At 38.8% G+C, this 23018-nt stretch overlaps 1 protein-coding gene across 2 annotated transcripts in view; it reads left to right on the plus strand.

Moving 5' to 3' along the window:
* RSBN1L (round spermatid basic protein 1 like) overlaps positions 1 to 23018 on the plus strand; it is a 74505-nt gene that overhangs the window by 14555 nt on the left and 36932 nt on the right. For both annotated transcript variants that reach the window (XM_061582136.1, XM_061582135.1), the window contains exon 2: positions 22634 to 22753. In XM_061582136.1, coding sequence (XP_061438120.1) covers positions 22634 to 22753 — 120 coding nt within the window. The remainder of the gene's footprint in view (positions 1 to 22633; positions 22754 to 23018) is intronic.

Raw genomic sequence — 23018 nt, forward strand, 5'->3', positions numbered from 1 at the left:
TCAGTTTTCACACTTCCTTCAACTTGGTCCAATCCCTCTTGATATGTACTGCGTATAGATTAAACAAATAGGATGATAAAATGCACCCTGTCTAACACCTTTTCCGATGGGGAACCAATTGGTTTCTCCATATTCTGTCCTTACAGTAGCCTCTTGTCCAGAGTCTAGATTGTGCATCAGGACAATCAGATGCTGTGGCACCCCCATTTCTTTTAAAGCATTCCATAGTTTTTCGTGATCTACACAGTCAAAGGCATTGCTGTAGTCTATAAAGCACAAGGTGATTTTCTTCTGAAATTCCTTGCTCTGTTCCATTATCCAACGTATGTTTGCGATATGATCTCTGGTGCCTCTTCCCTTTCTAAATTCAGCTTGGACATCTGGCATTTCTCGGTCCATATATGGTAAGAGCCTTTGTTGTAGAATCTTTTTTTTTTTTTTATATAGTTTTTATTCAAATTTTTCCAAAAAACAAACAAAACAAAGTAAGAAAAAACATAACAATACTACAACAAAAAATAAAAATAAAATGGTTGACTTCCGATTTGTCACAGATCAGCTATAAGTATATAATATACATCAAACCTGTCCCTTAATATGTACATACAGAATCCCTTTTCTCCATAAGCTGTCTTAATTAATCATCAAATCCCAGTATCATCATTTTATTTTGATCTTTCGACAAAAAGTCTAAGAGAGGCTTCCAATCCTTAAGGAATGTATCTGTCGATTTTTCTCTAAGTAAACACGTCAATTTATCCATTTCTACTAAGTCCATTAATTTCAGTAGCCATTCTTCCATTGTTGGTATTGATTCCATTTTCCACTTTTGTGCATATAATAATCTTGCTGCCGTAATCATATATAATAATATTCTTCCATATTTCTTTTCTATTTGTTTATCCATAAAACCCAGTAAAAAAAATTCTGGTTTTGACTGAATATTTATCTTTAAAATTTTTTGCATCTTTGGAATCTTTCTTCTGAATATGAGTTTCTTGTAGACAAATTATATCCAATTTTAATTTTTTCAAATAATGAAACACTTTCTTTCTCTTCTGCGCCGTGTTGGCTCCATTTATATTCCAAGTTAGGTATTTGTAATCCATCATTAAGCGTGTATTTTAAAATTTGCCTGATGCTCCTTTTGATCCATCATCTTCCTTCCCCTCCTCTGCATATCCTTGTTGACTTTGTTTCCCAGGAACTATATCCATATCTTTGAGTTTATCTTCTTCCATATCTTTTGAAGCTTTTCTCAAGAAGTCCCTTGCTTTTTGAACAGTATTCAGTCTGTATTTCTGTTGTCTGAATGTAAAAATCACTCCTTCTGGAACATCCCACCTAAATTGAATTTTGCATTGCTTAAGTTTTTCTATAAGGAAAGCATATTCTTTTCTCTTACGTAAAAGTCTAATAGGAATTTCCTTCATCACCAGTATTTCCTTACCATCAATTTTAAAGGTATATTTAAAGTGTTGCTGTAAAACCATATCTCTGGTCGTCTTCTTTACGAAATGAACAAGCACATCTCTTGGAATTTTTTTCATTGTTGCATATCTGGAGTTAATTCTATAAACTTTGTCTATTTCAAATTCCATCCTATCTTCATTCAAGTCCAGAAATTTTACTAAAGCATTAACAATTTTATCTCTAATGTCTTCACCTGTTTCCTCAGGGATTGCACGGAATCTCAAACAATGCTCTTTATTTCTCATTTCAGTCACAGCTAAATAGTCCAAATTTTTTTCTAGTTCCAGATTTAGTATATCTGTTCTATTCTCCAAGGTTTGTACCTTTTCTTTAGTATTTTTTGCATCTTCCTTTATTTGCCCAATTGTCCCTTTAATCTCATCCACTTGTGCTTTAATATAGTCTTTTATATCTGTCAATTCAGTTTTCATTTCCTGTTTCATTTCCTGTTTTATAGCATTAATCCCTTCCATTATTTTTTGAAACATTTCTGGGGGTATATCCTCTTCCTGTGTATCAATAGAACCTCTTCGCCCCTGGGCCTTGGTTGTTTTTTTAGTTGTCATTTTCAAAAAGAGGCCTTTAATTTCTAATATTAATCACTATTTCAGAACCTAAGGGCAGTCTATTTCTTTTCTTTTTTTCCCTCCACCAAAAAGAAGAGTTAATATTCCAGGCCTATTATTGAAATCCAGCCAGCACAACACAGTCCTTATCTGCTTCCAAGAATGCAAAACAATTCTGGTTGCCAAGACTAAACAATTAGTAGCATATACGAGCAGCGGATTCATCCAACAAGAAATAGTCCAAAGAGAAAAATAGTCCAAAATATAATAATTACCTCTCATCCGTTTTTAAACTTTAAAAGTCCAAATTCAAGCCAGCTTTTTGTCGTAAAAAAGTATATAAGTTGTTTATATTTTCTTTCTTCCTTAATTATATTTAAAAGAGAAAAAGTATGACTCACCCAGGTTTCTCAATTGCTGATTCATAAACAAATCCCTTTTATTGCAGTAATTTAAGCCGAATGATAAGGTTTAGGCAGAAGTGGGCTCGCTGGTTAAGAACGTTTTTTTTTGAGAGAAGAAAAAACGCTTCGCTTTATTCCAGTTCAGCTTGCGTGGAATTCCTGACTCCGTCTTCAGCCGATCGGCTTGCCTTCTTATCTCAGGAATTTCCTGATCAATTCCAGCCGCCGACAGCTCAACGAAGTCTTGTGGAAGATCTGATCGGTTCTCCTATACCTTGGAGAACATTTAAGCCAGTCCAAGATTCCTCTTGGCTGGCTTTTAACCTGAAAAAAGCTTCCTCTGAGGCAGAGCTCCCTCAGAGACAACCACCAGCCAGCACCACTTCCCGGAAGTCTTTGTTGTAGAATCTTGAGCATTACTTTACTTGCATGGGATATTAAGGCAATAGTTCGATAATTACTGCATTCCCTGGGATCCCCTTTCTTTGGAATTGGGATATATATGGAACGCTTCCAGTCTGTGGGCCATTGTTTAGTTTTCCATATTTCTTGACAAATTTTTGTCAAAATTTGGACAGATTCAGTCTGAGTAGCTTGTAGCAACTCTATTGGTATGCCATCTATTCCTGGTGATTTGTTTCTTTCAAGCATTTTAAGAGCAGCTTTCACCTCACATTGTAAAATTTCTGGTTCTTCATCATATGGTCCCTCCATGAATGAATCTGTCAACCTTGTATGTCTTTTATAGAGTTCTTCAGTGTATTGCTTCCGTCTTCCTTTTATTTCATCTCGGTCACTAAATGTAATCCCCTGTTTTTTATTCAACATGCCTACTCTTGGTTTAAATTTCCCTGTAATTTCTTTAGTCTTTTGGAATAGGGCTCTTGTTCTGCCTTTTTTGTTGTCCTCTTCTATTTCTATACAGTAAGTATTGTAATAGTTCTCTTTGTCCCTACTTACTAGTCCCTGTATAGTTGCATTTAGGGTTCTAATTGTGATTCTGGCTCCTTTTGCTTTCCTTCTCTCTTTAACCATTTTAAGAGTTTCTTCAGTCATCCATTGAGGTCTTTCTTTCTTTTTAACTAGAGGGAGCCAGTTTGGTGTAGTGGTTAGAGTGTTGGACTATGACCTGGGAGACCAGGGTTCGAAGCTCACTGGGTAACCTTGGGCCAGTCACTGCCTCTCACCCTTAGAGGCAGGCAGTGGTAAACCACCTCTGAATACCACTTACCATGAAAACCCTATTCATAGGGTCACCATAAGTTGGGATCGACTTGAAGGCAGTCCATTGTCTTTTTGCATTCTTCCCTGATAATGTCTCTGACTTCACTGATTGTAGGAGAATACATATTACACAGATCTGAATGGCTTGAGAAAAATTGGGAAACAGGTTAATTTTGTTAATGCTGTTTTACAAAAAGGAGATAGGTTCATAGAAAGATGATCTTTGTTAATTTCTAGAATAAAAAGATTAAAAACAGTGTGCAACTTTAAATTTTTGTTATGTATCCTATCCTTACACATTGTCTTAAGTTTTTTAATTTAATCACTCTATATGTGCATGTATTATGGTTTTTCTTTATTTTTCATGTTAAATTTTATACTATAAAAAGTGGGGGTAATCTTTTAGTTCTTGAAAAAATATTGTACAAAATTGAATAAATATCAAAATAAGCAGCAAATTAAAAATACCTCTGGTATGATAAGAATAACATTATTTATTTATTTATTTTATTTTATTTATATACCGCCCTAAGCCCAAGGGCTCTCTGGGCGGTGTACATAAAATAAAACAGTCGGGAATATATAAATACAATAATACAATAAAATCAAGCCAACAAAGGTAAACAAAAATAATCAAACAACAGCAAAATACAATACATATAATAAAATGCATTAAAATGCCTGGGAATATAAAAAGGTTTTCACCTGGCGCCGAAAAGATAGCAGCGTCGGCGCCAGGCGCACCTCATCAGGGAGACCATTCCATAGTTCGGGAGCCACAACCGAAAAGGCCCTATTTCTAGTCACCACCCTCCGAACTTCTCGATGGGATGGTACTCGGAGGAGGGCCTTAGATGTTGAGCGCAGTGTACGGGTAGTTTCATATTGGGAGACGCGCTCCACCAGGTATTGCGGTCCCATGCCGTGTAAGGCTTTATAGGTCAAAACCAGCACTTTGAATTTAGCCCGGAAACAAATAGGAAGCCAGTGCAGACGAGCCGGAACGGGTGTAATATGAGCTGACCTTCTTGTCCGCGTCAACAATCTGGCCGCTGCATTCTGGACTAACTGTAGTTTCCGAACTGTCTTCAAGGGCAGCCCAACGTAGAGCGCATTGCAGTAGTCCAATCTAGAAGTTACCAGAGCATGAACGACTGAGGCGAGGTCGTCACTGTCCAGATAGGGACGTAGCTGGGCTACCAATCGGAGATGGTAGAAAGCATTCCTTGCCACTGAGGCTACCTGAGCCTCAAGAGACAAGGAAGAGTCGATAAGAACTCCCAAGCTACGAACCTGTTCTTTCAAGGGGAGTGTAACCCCATCCAGAACAGGGTGAACATCCACCATCTGGGCAGAGAAGGCACTCACTAACAGCGTCTCGGTCTTGTCTGGATTAAGCTTCAGTCTGTTAGCTCCCATCCAATCCATTATCACGGCCAGGCAACGGTTTAGTACGTTAACAGCCTCACCTGAAGAAGATGAAAAGGAGAAATAGAGTTGCGTGTCATCAGCGTACTGGTGACAACGCACTCCAAAACTCCTGATGACTACGCCCAGCGGCTTCATGTAGATGTTGAAAAGCATGGGGGACAGAACCGATCCCTGCGGGACTCCACAATATAGTAACAGTAGAAAAATAATGAAATGTCTTGTTTACTATTTTTTATTATCCAATATATCAGTTCTTCACCTCCTTTGTTCTAATAATAATTTAACATGGGGTGGAAAAGGTTCTGTCTGCTATTTTATGAGTTTGTTCTTACAATGCTAGTCAACATTGATGCATAATATATAGCCAGGACATGTTTTATTTTCCTGGTTTTTAGATAACACACTTCCATCAGTACCTCATAATAAAATATTTAAAATGAACATAAAGGACAATTTACATAAGGAGATATAGCCTGCTAATTTATTTCAGTTAAGATGTTGGAAATTTGGGGGCTATTTGTCAAGTATGTCATGCTTTCAAAAGGAGAGGGTAGCAAAGTTGTGACAGAGGACAGATGGCATATCAGTTGACATAGCTTTGCTGATGACACAGGACCATTTCTCAATCTCTGAAACTGACATCCAGAAAATAGGAAGTACTATAATCCATGTGAGTTGATGCCAGAGTGTCTTTTTAACTCCTAATTTTGGCTTGCAGTGATATACATAAGCAATAGAAATTTTATTCTCCTCTAAACTCCATATGCAATAGACAGTTTATTATCTTCTAAACTCCATATCCAGCATACAGTTTTGTATGTTTCTTAAATACTAAATCCATTGTGGTAGACAATAAGTCACAAACTGGGAACCAAAAAATGTAGAGGAGCACATTTGCTAGCTTTTAATCAAAAAAATGAACCCCCCAATGTAATATTTTCTTCACACACGAACACATCCTTCCAGTATAAACACAAGTGGTTTTCTTATTTTTATAGAGAGAAGAGGAAGAGAGTTACATGCAGTAGGTGCACGATGCCTGAAAACAGCTGTAAAAGCGGAACAAGCGCCGTATGAGTGGGGCTTTAGTCTAATTGCGTCTGAGACCGCTGTATTAGCGAATTGCTGTAAAGCGAGGCCCTACTGTACGTTTCAAAGCTGCATGTTGCCCTTTTCTTCCCTCACACCCCACTCGCTGCTCCAGCTTCCCAACATTTCCCCCATTTTCAGCAGTTGACTCAGCTAATTCAGATATTCAGGAATAGCACATAGTATAGTCCTTGTTAAACTGGGTCTCTTCAGGATGCAGATAGGGAATTCTGTATATAAATGTTCTGCTTAATGAAAATATTGTTTCATGAGTAAAACTAGTACATCAGGAAGAAATGAGCAAGACTCTATTGTTTAACTTACATTGATGTGCTCTGCTTTGTTCAAAGTTTGCTGAAGCAGACATATTGCAATCGTGGATGGTTGACAGGAGAGCAAGGTGAACTCCAGTTCTGATATGTGTGAAACAAAATAGGGGCATTTACAATTGGACTGCTTGATGCGGAGACTCGGAGTACAAAACAGAAGCAAATTGGAAAGGAGGCCTGGTGCTTGTATAGAAGGAATTGTCACTTGTCATAAGTTCCTGGATGAGGGACAATCTGCATGTCTGAAATTCTTGAACAACTAATAGAAATTGGTATCTCAGAAACATAGTATTTGGGCTCATAAAGATTTTTCAAAACTTGGAATGCATTGGTTACTTTTAGTAGGTTACTTGTTTGTGCTGTGGCCCAAATCTAGGTCCAGATTTGGAGGAAGAAGTGGGAGATTTAAGTAATGGACAATAGATGTGAGCATTCTGTTATTGGGCATAGTGGACTGATCCAAATCCAGTTTCCTAGTTTGAAACTGATATGCTTGTTAAGCAGTCATGTAGGGAAGCTGGTGCTTTTGCAATTAAATACAGTAGGGCCCTGCTTTTCGGCATTCCGCTAATACGGCACCAGTGGGGTGATCAGCTGGAGCGGGGGCAGGAGCTCCAGCTGATCTCGCTGGAGGAGAGGAAGATCAGCTGTAGCATGCTCCAGCTGATCTTCTCCTCGGGTGATCAGACTCCAGCGCTCCAGCTGATTGCTCTGGAGGAGGGGAAGATCAGCTGCAGCACGCTCTAGCTGATCTTCTTAGGTGTGATCAGACTCCCGCGCTCCAGCTGATCGTGCCGGAGGAGGAGAAGATCAGCTGTAGTGCACTACAGCTAATCTTCTCCTCCTCCGGTCCTTTCAGTGGGTTAGGTTCCAGACCCCCACGTTACAACTGATCCGCTTTTCAGCGGTTATTGCTTTTTGGTGGGGGTCTGGAACCTAACCCACCGAATGAGTGGGGCCCTACTGTTGTCTTAATTTAACCTAGGAGCATAATCCAAGACTTTTGTTCATTCAGTCCACATATCCTTTGCTCTGCCAAAGTATGTTTGCTTAGAGAAAGGAGACAGATCTGTCTTGGCTTTCTGTATACCTGCCAAGATGCAACACTTACTTGAAATTGCATCCTGATCATTTTTATTTTTACTTGAAAGTGAATTGCCAAACCTTTCCAGAAGCAAGGGCAAAAATGTTTTTACATGAGAGCATGAACATTCTTTCCATCCTGGTTATGATACATATTTATAAATAATGTGAGAACTGAATGTGAGCAGAGCTCAAGTAGTTGGAAGGCACAAGATTGTCTAGATAATGTCAGTGGATAATATTGGTAAGGTACAGAATAGACTCCTGGATCCTGTGCCCCCGATCTTGAACAAAATAGTGTTTTCTCAATACTTCAGTTATATTTATTTGGGAAAGAATAACATCAGCATGTTTTGAACTGTGGTTGATAAAAGTATCTATCTTCCTTTCACTTCTTCCTTTGGAGGCATTAGGATTAGGTATGTCAAAGATGTTTCTTTTCACTATGAAATTTGATGACTTTATAGAATTTGGAACTGACCCAAGGTAAACCTTCTGAGATTTCTAAAATATGTTTTAATGCTCTTATCGGTTCCTGGAGACCAGTAATCTAATTATCCATGACAGTCTCCTCACTTTGCTTAGGCTATCACTGTCTTATCTCTGACCTTTCAGTTCCTTCTTATCTGATATTCTCTTGCCAACTTTTCTTCCTGAATTACTCCTTGACTTTGCAAGTTAATCATGATAAAGGCAGAGTGTGTATAGATGAAATATAAACAAAGCTCAAAAGTGTGTTTACAGTGTTGTAATATTCCTCTTATTGGATGTAAAATATGAGCAAATCAAATCTGGAGTGTTGTGTTCTTCCTCACTGTGTGGCTGACAGACTGCTGCTGGTGCCTAAGCCTTTTCCTTTTGGGGAACTAACTGTTCATTTGCCTGAAATAGTGGGAAGTTGCACCACTTGTGGCTGAGGCATTTGGCATTGGGACACTTTTCCTTAGGAGCTGGTGGTGGCTGTAGTGAGGCGAAGGCAAATGAGTGGAGGAGGAAAATGTTCTGCCGCTGAGCACTTCAGATGGAAGTAGTACAACATCCTTCTGTCCAGCTGCAAATTATGGGTGTATTGGTATCTTTATGAAACTGCTTCTATGGAAGGATAGAACATATCTTCAGTATCTTGCAATAATAAAATCTGGCTTTTAGCTTTACAAGCTTTACAATTCTCAACTGCGTGAGTAGAAACTACATTGGATTTAAGATTAAAACAGTCATAATTGTACACTTCCAGAAACTATGCTATTTAAGAGAAGATGTCAGCAGGTGCTATTGATGGTGTAGCCGTATAGTGTTGATGTTAGAGTTACAGGGGGAGCTTGCTTGTTGCAATGACTGGGAACAAACGGCATACTTTGAAACACGCTATTCTACAGTCTACAGAATTCCTTTACTCACTATAGGCAAGAGCCAAGAATTAGAGATTTGGAATAACGGAGAATGACATGAGATGTGCAGGTTATGCACTAGGATGGACTAAAATTGTGTAGCTATTTACCTTTACAAGAACAGAGATATAAACCTCCAGAAGGTTTTGAAGTCATAATGGAAAAACCTTTTCTTGTGTGGAGGGATTGAATTTTAGCAAAAATAAAAATATATTTTAGTCCTGGATCAAATACCTGAATTCTATATTTTTCAACATTTGAAAGTACTCTTTTGACGCCATGACCTAAGAGTGTTCCTTGTTTAATAAACCAATCAAATGCAATAGCAATTTAACTTCTCTTTCTGAAAGAAAATATTTCATAAGCAATACTTTCAGTGTTCTCCAATTTTCCATTTCAGGCCTTGATAAGATGCATACACTCCAAGACACAATATTGTGGTTCAGAATGTCTTTTTCATCTCTGTTCAAGATTTGGTGGCATGTTGCACTGAACCATCTGCACTGCCTGTTTTTTCTCCAATTCACAAAGGAAAGCTTTCGATTTTTAATCTTTTTAATTGTTTGCAGTCTTGGGGAGAGAATGAATAGGAAACATCCTAATAAATATCTATACAGCTTCCTATCCTTCAAAGCTTTCTCTGTCATATTGCTAGGCTATGGTCTGAAGGCACATGAGGCCACCACTTTGCTGAAGCGAAGCAGGTCTGGGACTGGTCAGTGCCTGGATGGGAGACCGCCTGGGAACCACATGTATGCCGCCTTGGTTTCCATGGTGAAAGAAAGGCGGGGCATAAATGTAATAAGTAAATAAATATTACTTGTATTGGATTCGGCAGCTGATTATTACATCATAATTGTTTTTCAGTGTTACATAAGAACATAAGAAGAGTCTCCTGGATCAGGCCAGTGGCCCATCTAGTCCAGCATCCTGTTCTCACAGTGGCCAACCAGGTGCCCGGGGGAAGCCCGCAAGCAGGACCCGAGTGCAAGAACACTCTCCCTTCCTGAGGCTTCCGGCAACTGGTTTTCAGAAGCATGCTGCCTCTGACTAGGGTGGCAGAGCACAGCCATCATGGCTAGTAGCCATTGATAGCCCTGTCCTCCATGAATTTGTCTAATCTTCTTTTAAAGCCATCCAAGCTGGTGGCCATTACTGCATCTTGTGGGAGCAAATTCCATAGTTTAACTATGCACCGAGTAAAGAAGTACTTCCTTTTGTCTGTCCTGAATCTTCCAACGTTCAGCTTCTTTGTATGTCCACGAGTTCTAGTATTATGAGAGAGGGAGAAGAACTTTTCTCTATCCACTTTCTCAATGCCATGCATAATTTTATACACTTCTATCATGTCTCCTCTGACCCGCCTTTTCTCTAAACTAAAAAGCCCCAAATGCTGCAACCTTTCCTCGTAAGGGAGTCGCTCCATCCCCTTGATCATTCTGGTTGCCCTCTTCTGAACCTTTTCCAACTCTAGAATATCCTTTTTGAGATGAGGTGACCAGAACTGTACACAGTATTCCAAATGCGGCCGCAGCATAGATTTATACAACGACATTATGATATCGGCTGTTTTATTTTCAATACCTTTCCTAATAATCGTTAGCATGGAATTTGCCTTTTTCACAGCTGCCGCACACTGGGTCGACATTTTCATCGTGCTGTCCACTACAACCCCGAGGTCTCTCTCCTGGTCGGTCACCGCCAGTTCAGACCCCATGAGCGTATATGTGATATTCAGATTTTTTTGCTCCAATATGCATAATTTTACACTTGCTTATATTGAATTGCATTTGCCATTTTTCCACCCATTCACTCAGTTTGGAGAGGTCTTTTTGGAGCTCTTCGCAATCCCTTTTTGATTTAACAACCCTGAACAATTTAGTGTCGTCAGCAAACTTGGCCACTTCACTGCTCACTCCTAATTCTAGGTCATTAATGAACAAGTTGAAAAGTACAGGTCCCAATACCGATCCTTGAGGGACTCCACTTTCTACAGCCCTCCATTGGGAGAACTGTCCATTTATTCCTACTCTCTGCTTTCTGCTTCTTAACCAATTCCTTATCCACAAGAGGACCTCTCCTCTTATTCCATGACTGCTAAGCTTCCTCAGAAGTCTTTGGTGAGGTACCTTGTCAAACGCTTTTTGAAAGTCTAAGTACACTGCGTCCACTGGATCACCTCTATCTATATGCTTGTTGACACTCTCAAAGAATTCTAATAGGTTACTGAGACAGGACTTTCCCTTGCAGAAGCCATGCTGGCTCTGCTTCAGCAAGGCTTGTTCTTCTATGTGCTTAGTTAATCTAGCTTTAATAATACTTTCTACCAGTTTTCCAGGGAGAGGAGTTAAGCTAACTGGCCTGTAATTTCCGGGATCCCCTCTGGATCCCTTTTTGAATATTGATGTTACATTTGCCACTTTCCAGTCCTCAGGCACGGAGGAGGACCTGAGGGACAAGTTACATATTTTAGTTAGCAGATCAGCAATTTCACATTTGAGTTCTTTGAGAACCCTTGGGTGGATGCCATCCGGGCCTGGTGTTTGCTTTTGTTTTATGCTTTGCTAAAAGTGTTTTGTCTGGGGGGGCGTGGAGCTAGAGTACTTTTCATAGTGCCTTGCATCATGCCCTGCTATTAGACCTCTCAGATTCCCCTGCAATAATGCAGTAATTTCATCCTCTTTCTGAGATGACAATGCTTATTGTGTGCAGTTCTTGCATTAGTTGCCTTTGATCTCGATGTGCTGCTTGTGTAATCTTTGACTGCTGATGTGGGATTCTCCCTCTAAATTGATGCAAAGCAGTTGCAGATTTTGACATCTTACATTATTCTAAAACAGATTTGAAAGGATTCTCTTCCCTTGTAGGTTTTGAAATGCTACACGCTTGATCAGTTGCTATTTGTTTTGGGTCAGTCGTCTGACCTTGGTGACCTGCTCATTTTAATTTTTGTTTTCTAAGTGTGGTTTAGATAGCCATCACAGTATATAAGTGGGCTTGTAGCTAAATTAAAAAACTGGGTTGATAGGAAAAACTATACCATGGATGTTTTCCCTTTTTAATAAATGGGTATATCCATTTGTTTAAATAGGCTTGTCTAGAGCTTGTTTAGTTTTCACAAATAGTAACTTCGTACTTTATGTGTTTCTCCGGTAAATTGGAGTTTTGTAATCCTTTCTAGCTGCATTGTTAGATACTACTTCAGTAATGAATACTCCATTCTATCCTCTGAATTAAGAAATATTGTAATCTTTAGTGACAACAGTTCAAAATGCTTCCTTTTTTGCAGAAGAGTGCTTCTACTTAGGGTTGTATAAGTATCACTTATTTGGAAATAACCATAAGTGTTTGGATAGCTTATCCCAGCTTTGTACTGTTAAGAATTTGAGCCCTCAGGCCTAACTATTATTTTTACCAAATCTGTTTTATGTTCCTGGTTCCATAATTTCACTATGGTTAATTAGTGCCTTTTAACATAAAACATTGTAATACCAATTAACAGAGCTAATTCAAACAATATCTGACTTGTTCCTATGCCCATAGGCCTTTCCTGTTGTTCAGTAAAGCATGCTGTGAGTCTCACAGACAGGGTTTTTAGCAGAGAGAAGGAAACCTGCAATAAACGGGTTAAGCAGAGCAGAACAGAGTGCCAGGTTTGCCAAGGTCAGCAGCTGCTTGGCAAGTAGATAAGCAGGAACTTGCAGAAGCTCTGTGTGGGGGAAAAGTCGTTTTGGAGAGAGAACTGCGTTTTGTGTTTTTGTCAGTAAAGACTCTTACAAGAAACTTGCCAGGCCTGGCTTATTTACTGATCTATGCGACACTTGAATTACTTACTTTTATGATCTCTATACACACACACCGACAGGGGTTATGGGCCCAGCTTATCATACAAAGTAAGGGGTTCAAGTGATGTTGCTGCAGAGAAAAGAAAGTGCAAGAAAGAGGCAGGTAAGAGTGGACAACATGGCTGTAAACCTGTCATCCGGGATGCCGATGGAGAGACTGAATGCTGTAAACTACTCCAGCTGGAAATGGAGAATGAGAGCAGTTCTGATTAAAGAAGATTTGAATGATGTCGTAGAAAAACCCCCTCCGGCAGCTCCTTCAGCAGCGTGGACGAAGAAAGATGAGAAAGCGAAGGCTTTTATTACTCTGGGGCTGTCTGATTCTCTACTGTTGCTGGTGAGTAATGAGCCGACAGCTAATCAAATGTGGGAGAAGCTAAGGGCTGCTCATGTGCAGCAAACCGCAGGGAGCCGGCTGTGTTTAGCACGGAAACTTTATCAGATGCATTTTACAGATGAAGTGACTATGACAGAGCATCTTGCTGAATTTAGTAGATTGTTTGCTGAACTTCAAGAAAGAGGAGTGCATCATAGTGACATTCAGATGGTCTATATACTGTTATCTTCTTTGGATCGAAAATGGGATGTAATGGTCTCGAGCTTAGAAACTTTACCAGACGGAAATTTAAATTTGGACTTTGTAGAACAAAAACTTCAATGGAATGAATTACTGGTAAATTCCCCACCTTGATCTGATCTGATATTTTTGATAACAACCCCATATTGTGTCTCTGTCCTCTGTATAAATGCCTTTAAAAGAATGGAATAGGAGACAAGAGAGTAAGAAGACTGAATTAAAAGAGACTGAGGCTGTACAACAACAACAACAATATCAAAGAAACAGGCAAGAGAATAAAATATGTTATTTTTGTGGGTCCCGAGGACATATACAGAGACATTGTTTAAGTAAGAAGAGAAATAACAGGGACTTTGGACGTCAGAGAACAAGCGTGAACTTTATTACTAAGGAGGACAATAAACTAATTAACTCTAAGTGGCTTCTCGACAGCGGGGCATCTAATTGCCTGATCACAGACTCTAGTTTATTTTACACATCAAAGCCAGTGCAGGAGAAGATTTATCTGGCTGACGGATCGACTCAGGATGCAATTGCAAGAGGCACGCTCAGGTTAAGTAATTTGGGAACTGTATTGACAGATGTGTTATTAGTTTCTGGTTTAAAATATAACATTCTATCACTACGAAAACTAGCTCAAATAGGTTGTAAAATTACATTTGAAGGGAATAGATGTTTTGTGAGAAAAGATGGTGAAATCTGTATGCAAGGGAAATTACAGAACCAAATGTTTATGGTAGAGTGCAAGCTTGATAAACCCACGTGTGCCTGGATAGGAGTAAATAAAAACAAACACGAAAACTGTATACATGAATGGCACAGAAAATTGGGGCACGCACATTTTGAGAACGTGAAAAATACTCCAAAGCATAGTCAAGATTTGGAACTAACACATTGTGAGCATGTGGATGAATGTGAGGTATGCTGTAAAACAAAAATGACTGTGACTCCTGTAAATAAGAGCTGTGAAAGTACTACTAAACCCTATCAGCTCATACATGTGGATTTGGCTGGACCTTTCCAGTGTTCAAAAGGTGGGGCAAGATTCTATTTAGTGATTGTAGATGATTTTTCCAGATTTACACATGTATTCTTATTGAAAAAGAAAAGTGAAGCAGAAGATAAATTAAAGGCATTTATACAGAGGACAGAGACACAATATGGGGTTGTTATCAAAAATATCAAATCAGATCAAGGTGGGGAATTTACCAGTAATTCATTTAAAACATATTTGGAAAAGAAGGGAATAATACAAAGTCTCACTGCTCCCTTCAGCCCATCCTCCAATGGAACTGCAGAGAGGAGGAACTGGTCACTGCAGGATTCAATGAGAGTCATGCTAGCTGATGCAGATATGAATAACACCTATTAGGGTGAATGTATTCTGTACACTACATACATTCAGAACCGCCTTGTGCACAGAGTAATAGGCATGTCTCCATATGAGAAACTGACTGGAAGAAAGCCCAGGGTAAAACACATAGAGCGTTTTGGAGCTAAATGCTGGGTGCATGTTGCAAAGCAGAAAAGGCATGGTAAATTAGCCTCAAGAGCTCAGGCAGGACGTATTTTGGGATTTCAGAATTCATATTATAGAATTTGGTTGCCTGAGAAACAACAAGTAGTGTTAAGTAGAAGCATAGAGGTGATAAATAAACCTTGGAAAGACAGTCAAACAGTAATACTTGATGGTGCAAGCAAACAGGAAGCAGCAGATGTTCCTTTTGGGCATCAAATACCATTAAGAACCGCATTGACTGACTTAATTCAAAGTGGCAAACGTACTGTGAAAAGACTGAGGAATGAAGACGTGGCAATGCAAGATAAAGAGGTACCAGGTACTAGTGCAGGAACAAGTGCAGACACAGGTGCAGGACCAAGTAAAATTGAGAGTGATGAAGAAATGGAAATAGATACTGTTAGACGGTCAGAAAGAAAAACGAAAGGAAAACCACCTCATAGATTCACATTTAACGTTACACAAAAGAATGATGAGACAGATGAATATCCTGTAGAATGGGAAAAAGAAGGGCCAATAGACAAAGAAACAATGGATCTCATGTGGAAATACTGTATTGAAGAATGAAATATAAATGAGTGTTATCAAATAAAAGTGAACAAAACTCTGTAAAACTTGTGTGAATAAAGAATAAAAACTGAAATGGAAATGTAAATAGATACTGTAAGGAAACAAACCATGTACTGATGTGTATTGAAATGAAAAGTTAATATTGTATAAATGAACATGTAGTTTTGTAATCTGTGAGTCTCAGGTGGGGGCTGTTGTTCAGTAAAGCATGCTATGAGACTCACAGACAGGGTTTTTAGCAGAGAGAAGGAAACCTGCAATAAACGGGTTAAGCAGAGCAGAACAGAGCGCCAGGTTTGCCAAGGTCAGCAGCTGGTTGGCAAGTAGATAAGCAGGAACTTGCAGAAGCTCTGTGTGGGGGAAAAGTCATTTTGGAGAGAGAACTGCGTTTTGTGTTTTTGTCGGTAAAGACTCTTACAAGAAACTTGCCTGGCCTGGCTTATTTACTGATCTATGCGACACTTGAATTACTTACTTGTATGATCTCTATACACACACACCGACATTTCCCCCACACCTTCCATTTGCTCCTCTTCATGGTTCCTAGGGGAAATTAAAGGCAGTGGGAGGACCATGTGAAATCAAAGAATAGGATTTGGGGGAGGCAATGGTAAGAGGTCACTGTGGATGTAAGTGTTATTAGGGATGCTGCACAAAATGCTGTGTCATGTAGCCTGTAGCCTATAGCCTATAGATTTGTTGTGCTGGGAGGTATTCAAGTATCTGGGCATGCATTGCATTAGAAATGCCCGTAATAGTAGTCAGCCTTTCTATTGAGACAGCCCTCTGTGCCTTGTGCCGCTTGAAGTCAGGTTCAGCTTCTATTGTAGCTGCTGCCCGTGTTTTCAGACATGTGTTCATTGCCTTTCCTAATACTGGAAATGATGTGTGCACACCGTGTGGAAACCTGAGATTCTGAAAGTGCTTGGCAAGATGTACACAATCTGTCTTCCTCCAGTTCCAAACCTAACTGCCCTTTGCACATTGGTCAGTGGTACCTCTTCCTCCAGCTGTTGGACAAGGGTAGCACAGTTTTTGGGTTGTTCATCTGTGCTGCCTCAAAGTGTAGGATAGATGGGGAAAACTCTTAAAAGTTAGATTTTTTTAGAGAAGGTTGTAAATTCTTCTCTAGAAGTAATCTCAAAGACAACATTTTGTTGTAGGAATTGAGAAGAAAACTTACCTTGAGAGAGATCACCAGAGCAGGCACATTAGAACTCAGGAATACCTTCATGCTCATACCCAATAAAGGTGGTGTCCAGAGGTTGGTTCATGAAAGGCCTTGCTGGGTGGCAAATTCAGCTGGGTTGATAGTGTGCTCCATGACATTAACTTCATCTATAAACATCTTAAGAGCCAACTTGTTATATGGCAGGTCTTTTCCTTCAAATGTGTCACTTTCTTTAATAGCTTGAGGGTCCTAGCTCCAGCAGAAGATTCTGGTGCTCTGCGCATGCCCACTCCTGCTTTCTTTTCTTTTTTCCATCCATAAAATAGAACATAAGAACATAAGAACATAAGAAGAGCCTGCTGGATCAGGCCAGTGGCCCATCTAGTCCAGCATCCTGTTCTCACAGTGGCCAACCAGGTGCCTGGGGGAAGCCCGCAAGTAGGACCCGAGTGCAAGAACACTCTCCCTTCCTGAGGCTTCCGGCAACTGGTTTTCAGAAGCATGCTGCCTCTGACTAGGGTGGCAGAGCACAGCCATCATGGCTACTAGCCATTGATAGCCCTGTCCTCCATGAATTTGTCTAATCTTCTTTTAAAGCCATCCAAGCTGGTGGCCATTACTGCGTCTTGTGGGAGCAAATGCCATAGTTTAACTATACGCTCAGTAGGACTGAATAGGATATAGGACTGAAGTCTTCATTCTGGATCAATACTATAGCCTCTTGAGCAGTGATGCCCTTTGATACACAATTAAGCTCGAGGTGTTTGAGGATTGCTCTTCTGATAATGGTATCACTTTCCTCTGAGACAGAGCTTGCACTGACTTAGCTCTTCAGACAGTTTTGGACCTTATGTGTGGTCAGTCAGAGCTGCTTCTGCCCACTTTGCACTGCTGTGGAACAGCCAGGGTAGAAGGATGAAGCCCTGGATGGAGCCCAGGCTGCTTCTGGAGATGTGAGGGCATTCTACAAGGGAAAATCTTGGAGAGGGCAGCAAGAGATGCTGCCTGAGGAACAGGAATTCTAGGTAGTGACAGTCTTTGCTGAGTTGGTACCTGTCTTAGCTCAGAGGGTCTTGCTGTGAAAGAAGTCTGCAATCGGGTATAGGCCAGGTGGACGTGGCTTGGCTGAAATGGCTTCATGAATTGTGAATTGTTCTCCAAGTGCCTGAAGAGAAAGGTGTTAATTATCCTGAAGTTACAAATTGCAAGCTACAGTTTTTTGGGAAGGGGGCAGGCTTTAGTGTTGACAGAGCTGCTTCTTGTCCTCTAAGTTTTAATGGTGTTAACGTCAGAAGTGTGAATTTGAAAACTGCTGAGGTGGTGTTTTTTTAAATGTACTTAACTACAGCAGTCTTAATTCTCTTCCCACAAAACACTATTCCCCAGTAAGTGGCTTGAGCAATTTTAATAGAAGTCTTTTTGACTATCACTGTTCACTACTTCATTGTACGTTGCTGCTTTTCTGTTACTCCTTTTATAAATGTTTGTTGGGCACAGTATTCAGTGATTCCTTTAAATTTCAGCACAGCAGCTGTGAAACAAAGCTGTCTGGCTTGCGCAGGAAGGCTTGTCATAAAGGAGTGGGGTGTGGAAAATAGCCTGTTGCCAGGCAGAGTTAGGCACTAACGAGAGCAGCGTAGCCCTGGCAGCAGTTTTGTTTTCTAGCTACTCTTGCTTCCTGGCTATGTAGCTTGGCAAATGACTTGAATGGGGCAGCCAAACAAACTATAGTTAAGAACAGGTGTGGGATTTGCCTCCAACACTAAGCCATAGTTAAAACAAACATAAATTTGTAGGCCCAGCAACAAACCATAGCTTAGTAAACCACAGCTTAGCATTATATGCGAACTAGACATCTTTCAGAAGTGAGAAACTGCTATGTCTACTGGCTGCTGTTTGTCTGATTCTTGTTTGCAGAATATCCTTAGTTCCTGTGGTGACTTGTATTCTTGCTTTTCCTCTTACCCAGTTACACAGTCATATAATGTAGATCAGCCTTTCTCAACCTTGTTGGAAGGTTGTTGGACTGCATCTTCCATCAGCCCTAGTCTGCATGCCCAATAGTCAGGAATGATGGGAATAGTAATCTAGCAACATGTGGGGACCCAAAGGTTAGGAGAGGCATAGATCATCACATATCTTGCTCACATGTAATTAATGCACCCACCTAGACCACAAAATGTTCTAATATTTGTGCAGAAGTCCTGTTTGCATTTTTAAATAGCTATTTCAACAAATGAAAACAAACTTTTAGCAAGTAACACACAAATGGAACACTTAATTAAACCTTAGGTCCCATTTTCTACTTAGTGATTTAAATTTCAATTAGATAAAGATGAAATAAAGACCTGTAGTTTTTCAGATGCAGATCATTCTAAGAGAACCATATGATTCTATGAGAACCAGATGAATCTAACATTTGACAAGTGAGAACGAGCTTCATTGAGACTAATTAATAAAGTGGTATGATAATCAAAAGCAGCCCTGCAGATAAGCCACTGAGGAAAGAACTTTTTTTTTCCTTGGGTTTCTTGGGGGGGGAAATTAAATCTTGGGGAAACTGAAATATATGCAGTATGTGTTTCTTATTAAGCTCATTTCACATCTTTAACACAAGATGCAGCATTTTAAACTTAGCATATACGATTGTACTGTTCCACGTATTTTTTAAATGTATAGATAATTTTATGCATGTTTACTCAGAAGGTAGACTGATTCTGTTTACTGGTGCTTACTCCCAGGGTACACATATAGCATCTGTATATGAGAGAGACGTGAACTGCTGCACCCTATCCTGTCCCGGAACATGTATCTTGGATTTTGCCATCTGAAAAACATAAGTTGAAAATAGTAAACAGAAGAAAGTATTTTTTGAGAGAAACAATCTAATACAGTCACAATATTAAGGGCTAGTAGTGATTTTTGATATAAATTTTAAGATAACATTGATTTCTTCAGTAGCATATTATCACACACACACACTATAGCATATTAATTTTGGACAAAATTAGTTTTTTGTATGATCTCCAAATGAGATCATAAGTCCCCTGAAGAAGGCAAGCAACCCTATATCGTCATGAAACAGCAGTGCTCTCTTTATGTGCAGAAATTCATCTTGGATTTGAGTATTATATAGATCTACAGTATATCCAAGAATTATTAGTGAATGATACTGTAGATCAGCCATCCTCAACTTGGTGTCCTCTAGACATTTTGGACCACAACTCTCATCAGCATGACTAATGGTTAGGGATGATGGGAGTTGTAGTCCAAAACATCCAGATCGCACTAGCATGGGAAAGGGTAATGTAAAAATATTCATGCTACACATTTTGAGTAAGACCATCAGGGTTGATTTGATTTAAATCAAACTGATTTAAATCACTTCTCTGAAGGACGTAGTAATTTAAATCACAGTTTAAATAACTAGTGAGGAAGATTCTATTTAATCATCATTTTTTAATAGAAGTACATTATTGTTTAATATAACCTTAATACATATTCAGAAATGTAGGTTTCATTAGAAGGTTGGTGCACACTAAGCAGTTATTTTGAATTGCTTTCAGATTATCATCCCATTTTTGATGAAAATTAATTTGGTCATTTTAGTATTAAAGCAGAATGAACTTGTGAAGTCATTCAGGAGATGAAGCAGCTCCAACTGTTCAATTAATCATATTTTTTTATGATGTGCCAGAATCACCACCCCCAAACAGGCTTTTAAATTGTGCTAATAAGAATGTTCACTCCTCTGGTTTTTCTTCTTCAACAAACATTATTAACAAAACATGCACATGGATTTTTGAATTTCAGGATGAATTCATTTCAGTGAATTTCAGTTTCTAGATAAACGTAAAGTTATTTAAAAATAAAATTTAGGCAATTTCAATCAAGTCAGCACAAGAAACTTAAAATATTGGGTGGTACAGTTAATTCAGTCTTTTTCTTCACCTTTGTCTTCCTTGTTCATTGGAAAAGAAATATAAGCTTTCCTGCTTTTTTTTAGTTCCCAAGTTATTTCTCAATTTAGAATGAATTAGTCCAAAGGAAGAAAAACATATCTCTACACCTGCAGAAGAGGCTAGTGGTGTTAAGAGCTGGATTACCACTTAAGTGGTTGTCTCCTTGTTCAGATCTACTCCATATCCATAAATTCTCTACTCATTGACCTTCTCTATCTTTGCACTTAGAGAGAGGCAAGGCTGAGACAGCATGCACTTCATGTACACCAACTGCTGAACAGATCAGGTTATCTCTCATTTTCATAGATTGCTATTAACATATATAATATAATTAGTTGTATAATTAGTATTCCTGATATCTTTGACCTAGGTTCTTTTTTTACTAATTGTTTTAAGAAAATTTTGAAATCTGATTTAAATTTAAAAAATCTGATTTAAAATTTAAAATCCGATTATTTTATTTTTTGAAATTGATTTTTATCAACCCTGAAAACCATGCCTAAAACATTTCACTCTTTCCAAAAGAGAAAATAATTCGTAGAAGCTTGGTTTCCCCCATCTCCTGCCCCTCACATATCTAAAATGGCTCCTGAGAGAGTAGGTTACCATACTGTGGGTTGACCCTAGGAAGATTATAGTTGCAGTTTTGATATTACAACCTCATTAATGTGTCCTGCTTAGGTAGGACTAAAATTTTCCTGTTTCATTGTTTTCTTTATCCTAAGTTACATCATCTCATATGTCCTTGAAAGCCAAGTTGTTCTGGTGCTTTAAACATCAGCAAAACATCTGGGGACTTGGGGCTCTTTTTGTTTTTGGAAGTCTGAGCTGTTAGGCAGTTAGCTCCATGGCTCAGATCCAAAGAACCTCATGACTAGTTCCATGTGCCCTGGGGCATTTGGGCTTCTCAAACTCCAGTCCCCTCTGTTGTTTATGGCAAACTCTCCTTCTGAAACTTTCAGAAGCAGTAAAATAACATTTAGCTCTTTAAAGAAAAATGTAAAAATTCCATTGGGCATGCCAAAAGTAGATGTCAAAGAAAAGAGTCTAACTATGAGCTGTGCTTATTATGTAGCCTTAACACATTATTTTCACATCTAATTTGCAAGTTGCAAAATGGAAATGGCCTTGGTCAAGGAAAGGCTAATACAGTAAGAATATGAACATTTTAATTGAAAATGCTGTATTAATGGTTAGTAGCAATAATTAGGATTTTGTTAAGTTACACCTGTATTTTATAGTTTTATTTTGTATTAAAATTATTAGGCACCCTGAATTGTGGGAAGGATAGGTTTATAAATACTGAACTAATTTTAAATGTTTATAAGAGAAACTTGTCATTGTGAATTGTCATAACTCACTCTTCAAACACTTTTTGTTTGCAAAGAGAAATGAATAGTTTTAATGAATCATGGTTAAGCCATTTCATTTCCCAAGCAAAGTGCTTGCTCCTTATACCCAACCTCTTGCTTAACCTTAACCTATCAGTTCTGGACTGGAAGTAAGACCATTCAGATACTCTTCTTGAAAGTTTTGTGCTGGACCTGAAAACCAAAACATGCCGTTGTTATTCTTTTGATTACTTCTGCTATAGATACCTGTGGACTAAATCACAATTGCATTACAAATGGTGGTTCCTACTGGGAGAAAGGGCAGGAGATTAAATAAATAAATAAAACTTCCGAAATGATTATGTGCTTAACAGATTTTCTATTTCTGTTTTCAAGAAATGTTTTCTGTATGTAGTATGTGCAGACACCTACACTTTGGAACGAGCCCATATGATAGGAGTTTTGGTAGTATGGTAGATCTAGGAAGAACATACTTGCAAGCCCCACAACAATTACTATGTATACAATCTCTAACTCTTTTTCTCAATACCTTAGAAATAATTTTGCCATAGACCTGTGTAGGATATTTACTGGAGTAATATATAAAAACAAAATTGTGGAAGTTTCTCTTTATAAAGTTATGGTTCACTATGAAAATGGTTCTTTTTTAGATCAAATCATCAGAGACAAAATCACAGAAAGGGACAAGGAAAAGCAGAAAGAAAAGAAAAAGCACAGATTAATGTCTGAAATTAAGAAAGAGAATGGAGAGATGACATTATTTCAGAAAGGTAAGTTTGCACAAATTATATAATATTGCTTCTTCTATATACACGAAACAACGCCTTGCTAGATAATTGTACTACTATTGCCTTTTCTAGTTTTGTATACCCACAAAAGTTTCTCCAGTTTGTGAATATGCCATTGGGCCCGGAAGGGCTTGACAATCCCTGGTGTAGGCACTATATTTTTATATGTTTATACTACATTTTACCTTATTTTACTTATTTTTATTTTACTTATTCCTCTTTGAAAGTTTTGTACTACAATAGAGGT

The sequence above is a fragment of the Rhineura floridana genome, chromosome 8 (genome assembly GCF_030035675.1).
Source record: "Rhineura floridana isolate rRhiFlo1 chromosome 8, rRhiFlo1.hap2, whole genome shotgun sequence".
Taxonomy (NCBI): domain Eukaryota; kingdom Metazoa; phylum Chordata; class Lepidosauria; order Squamata; family Rhineuridae; genus Rhineura; species Rhineura floridana.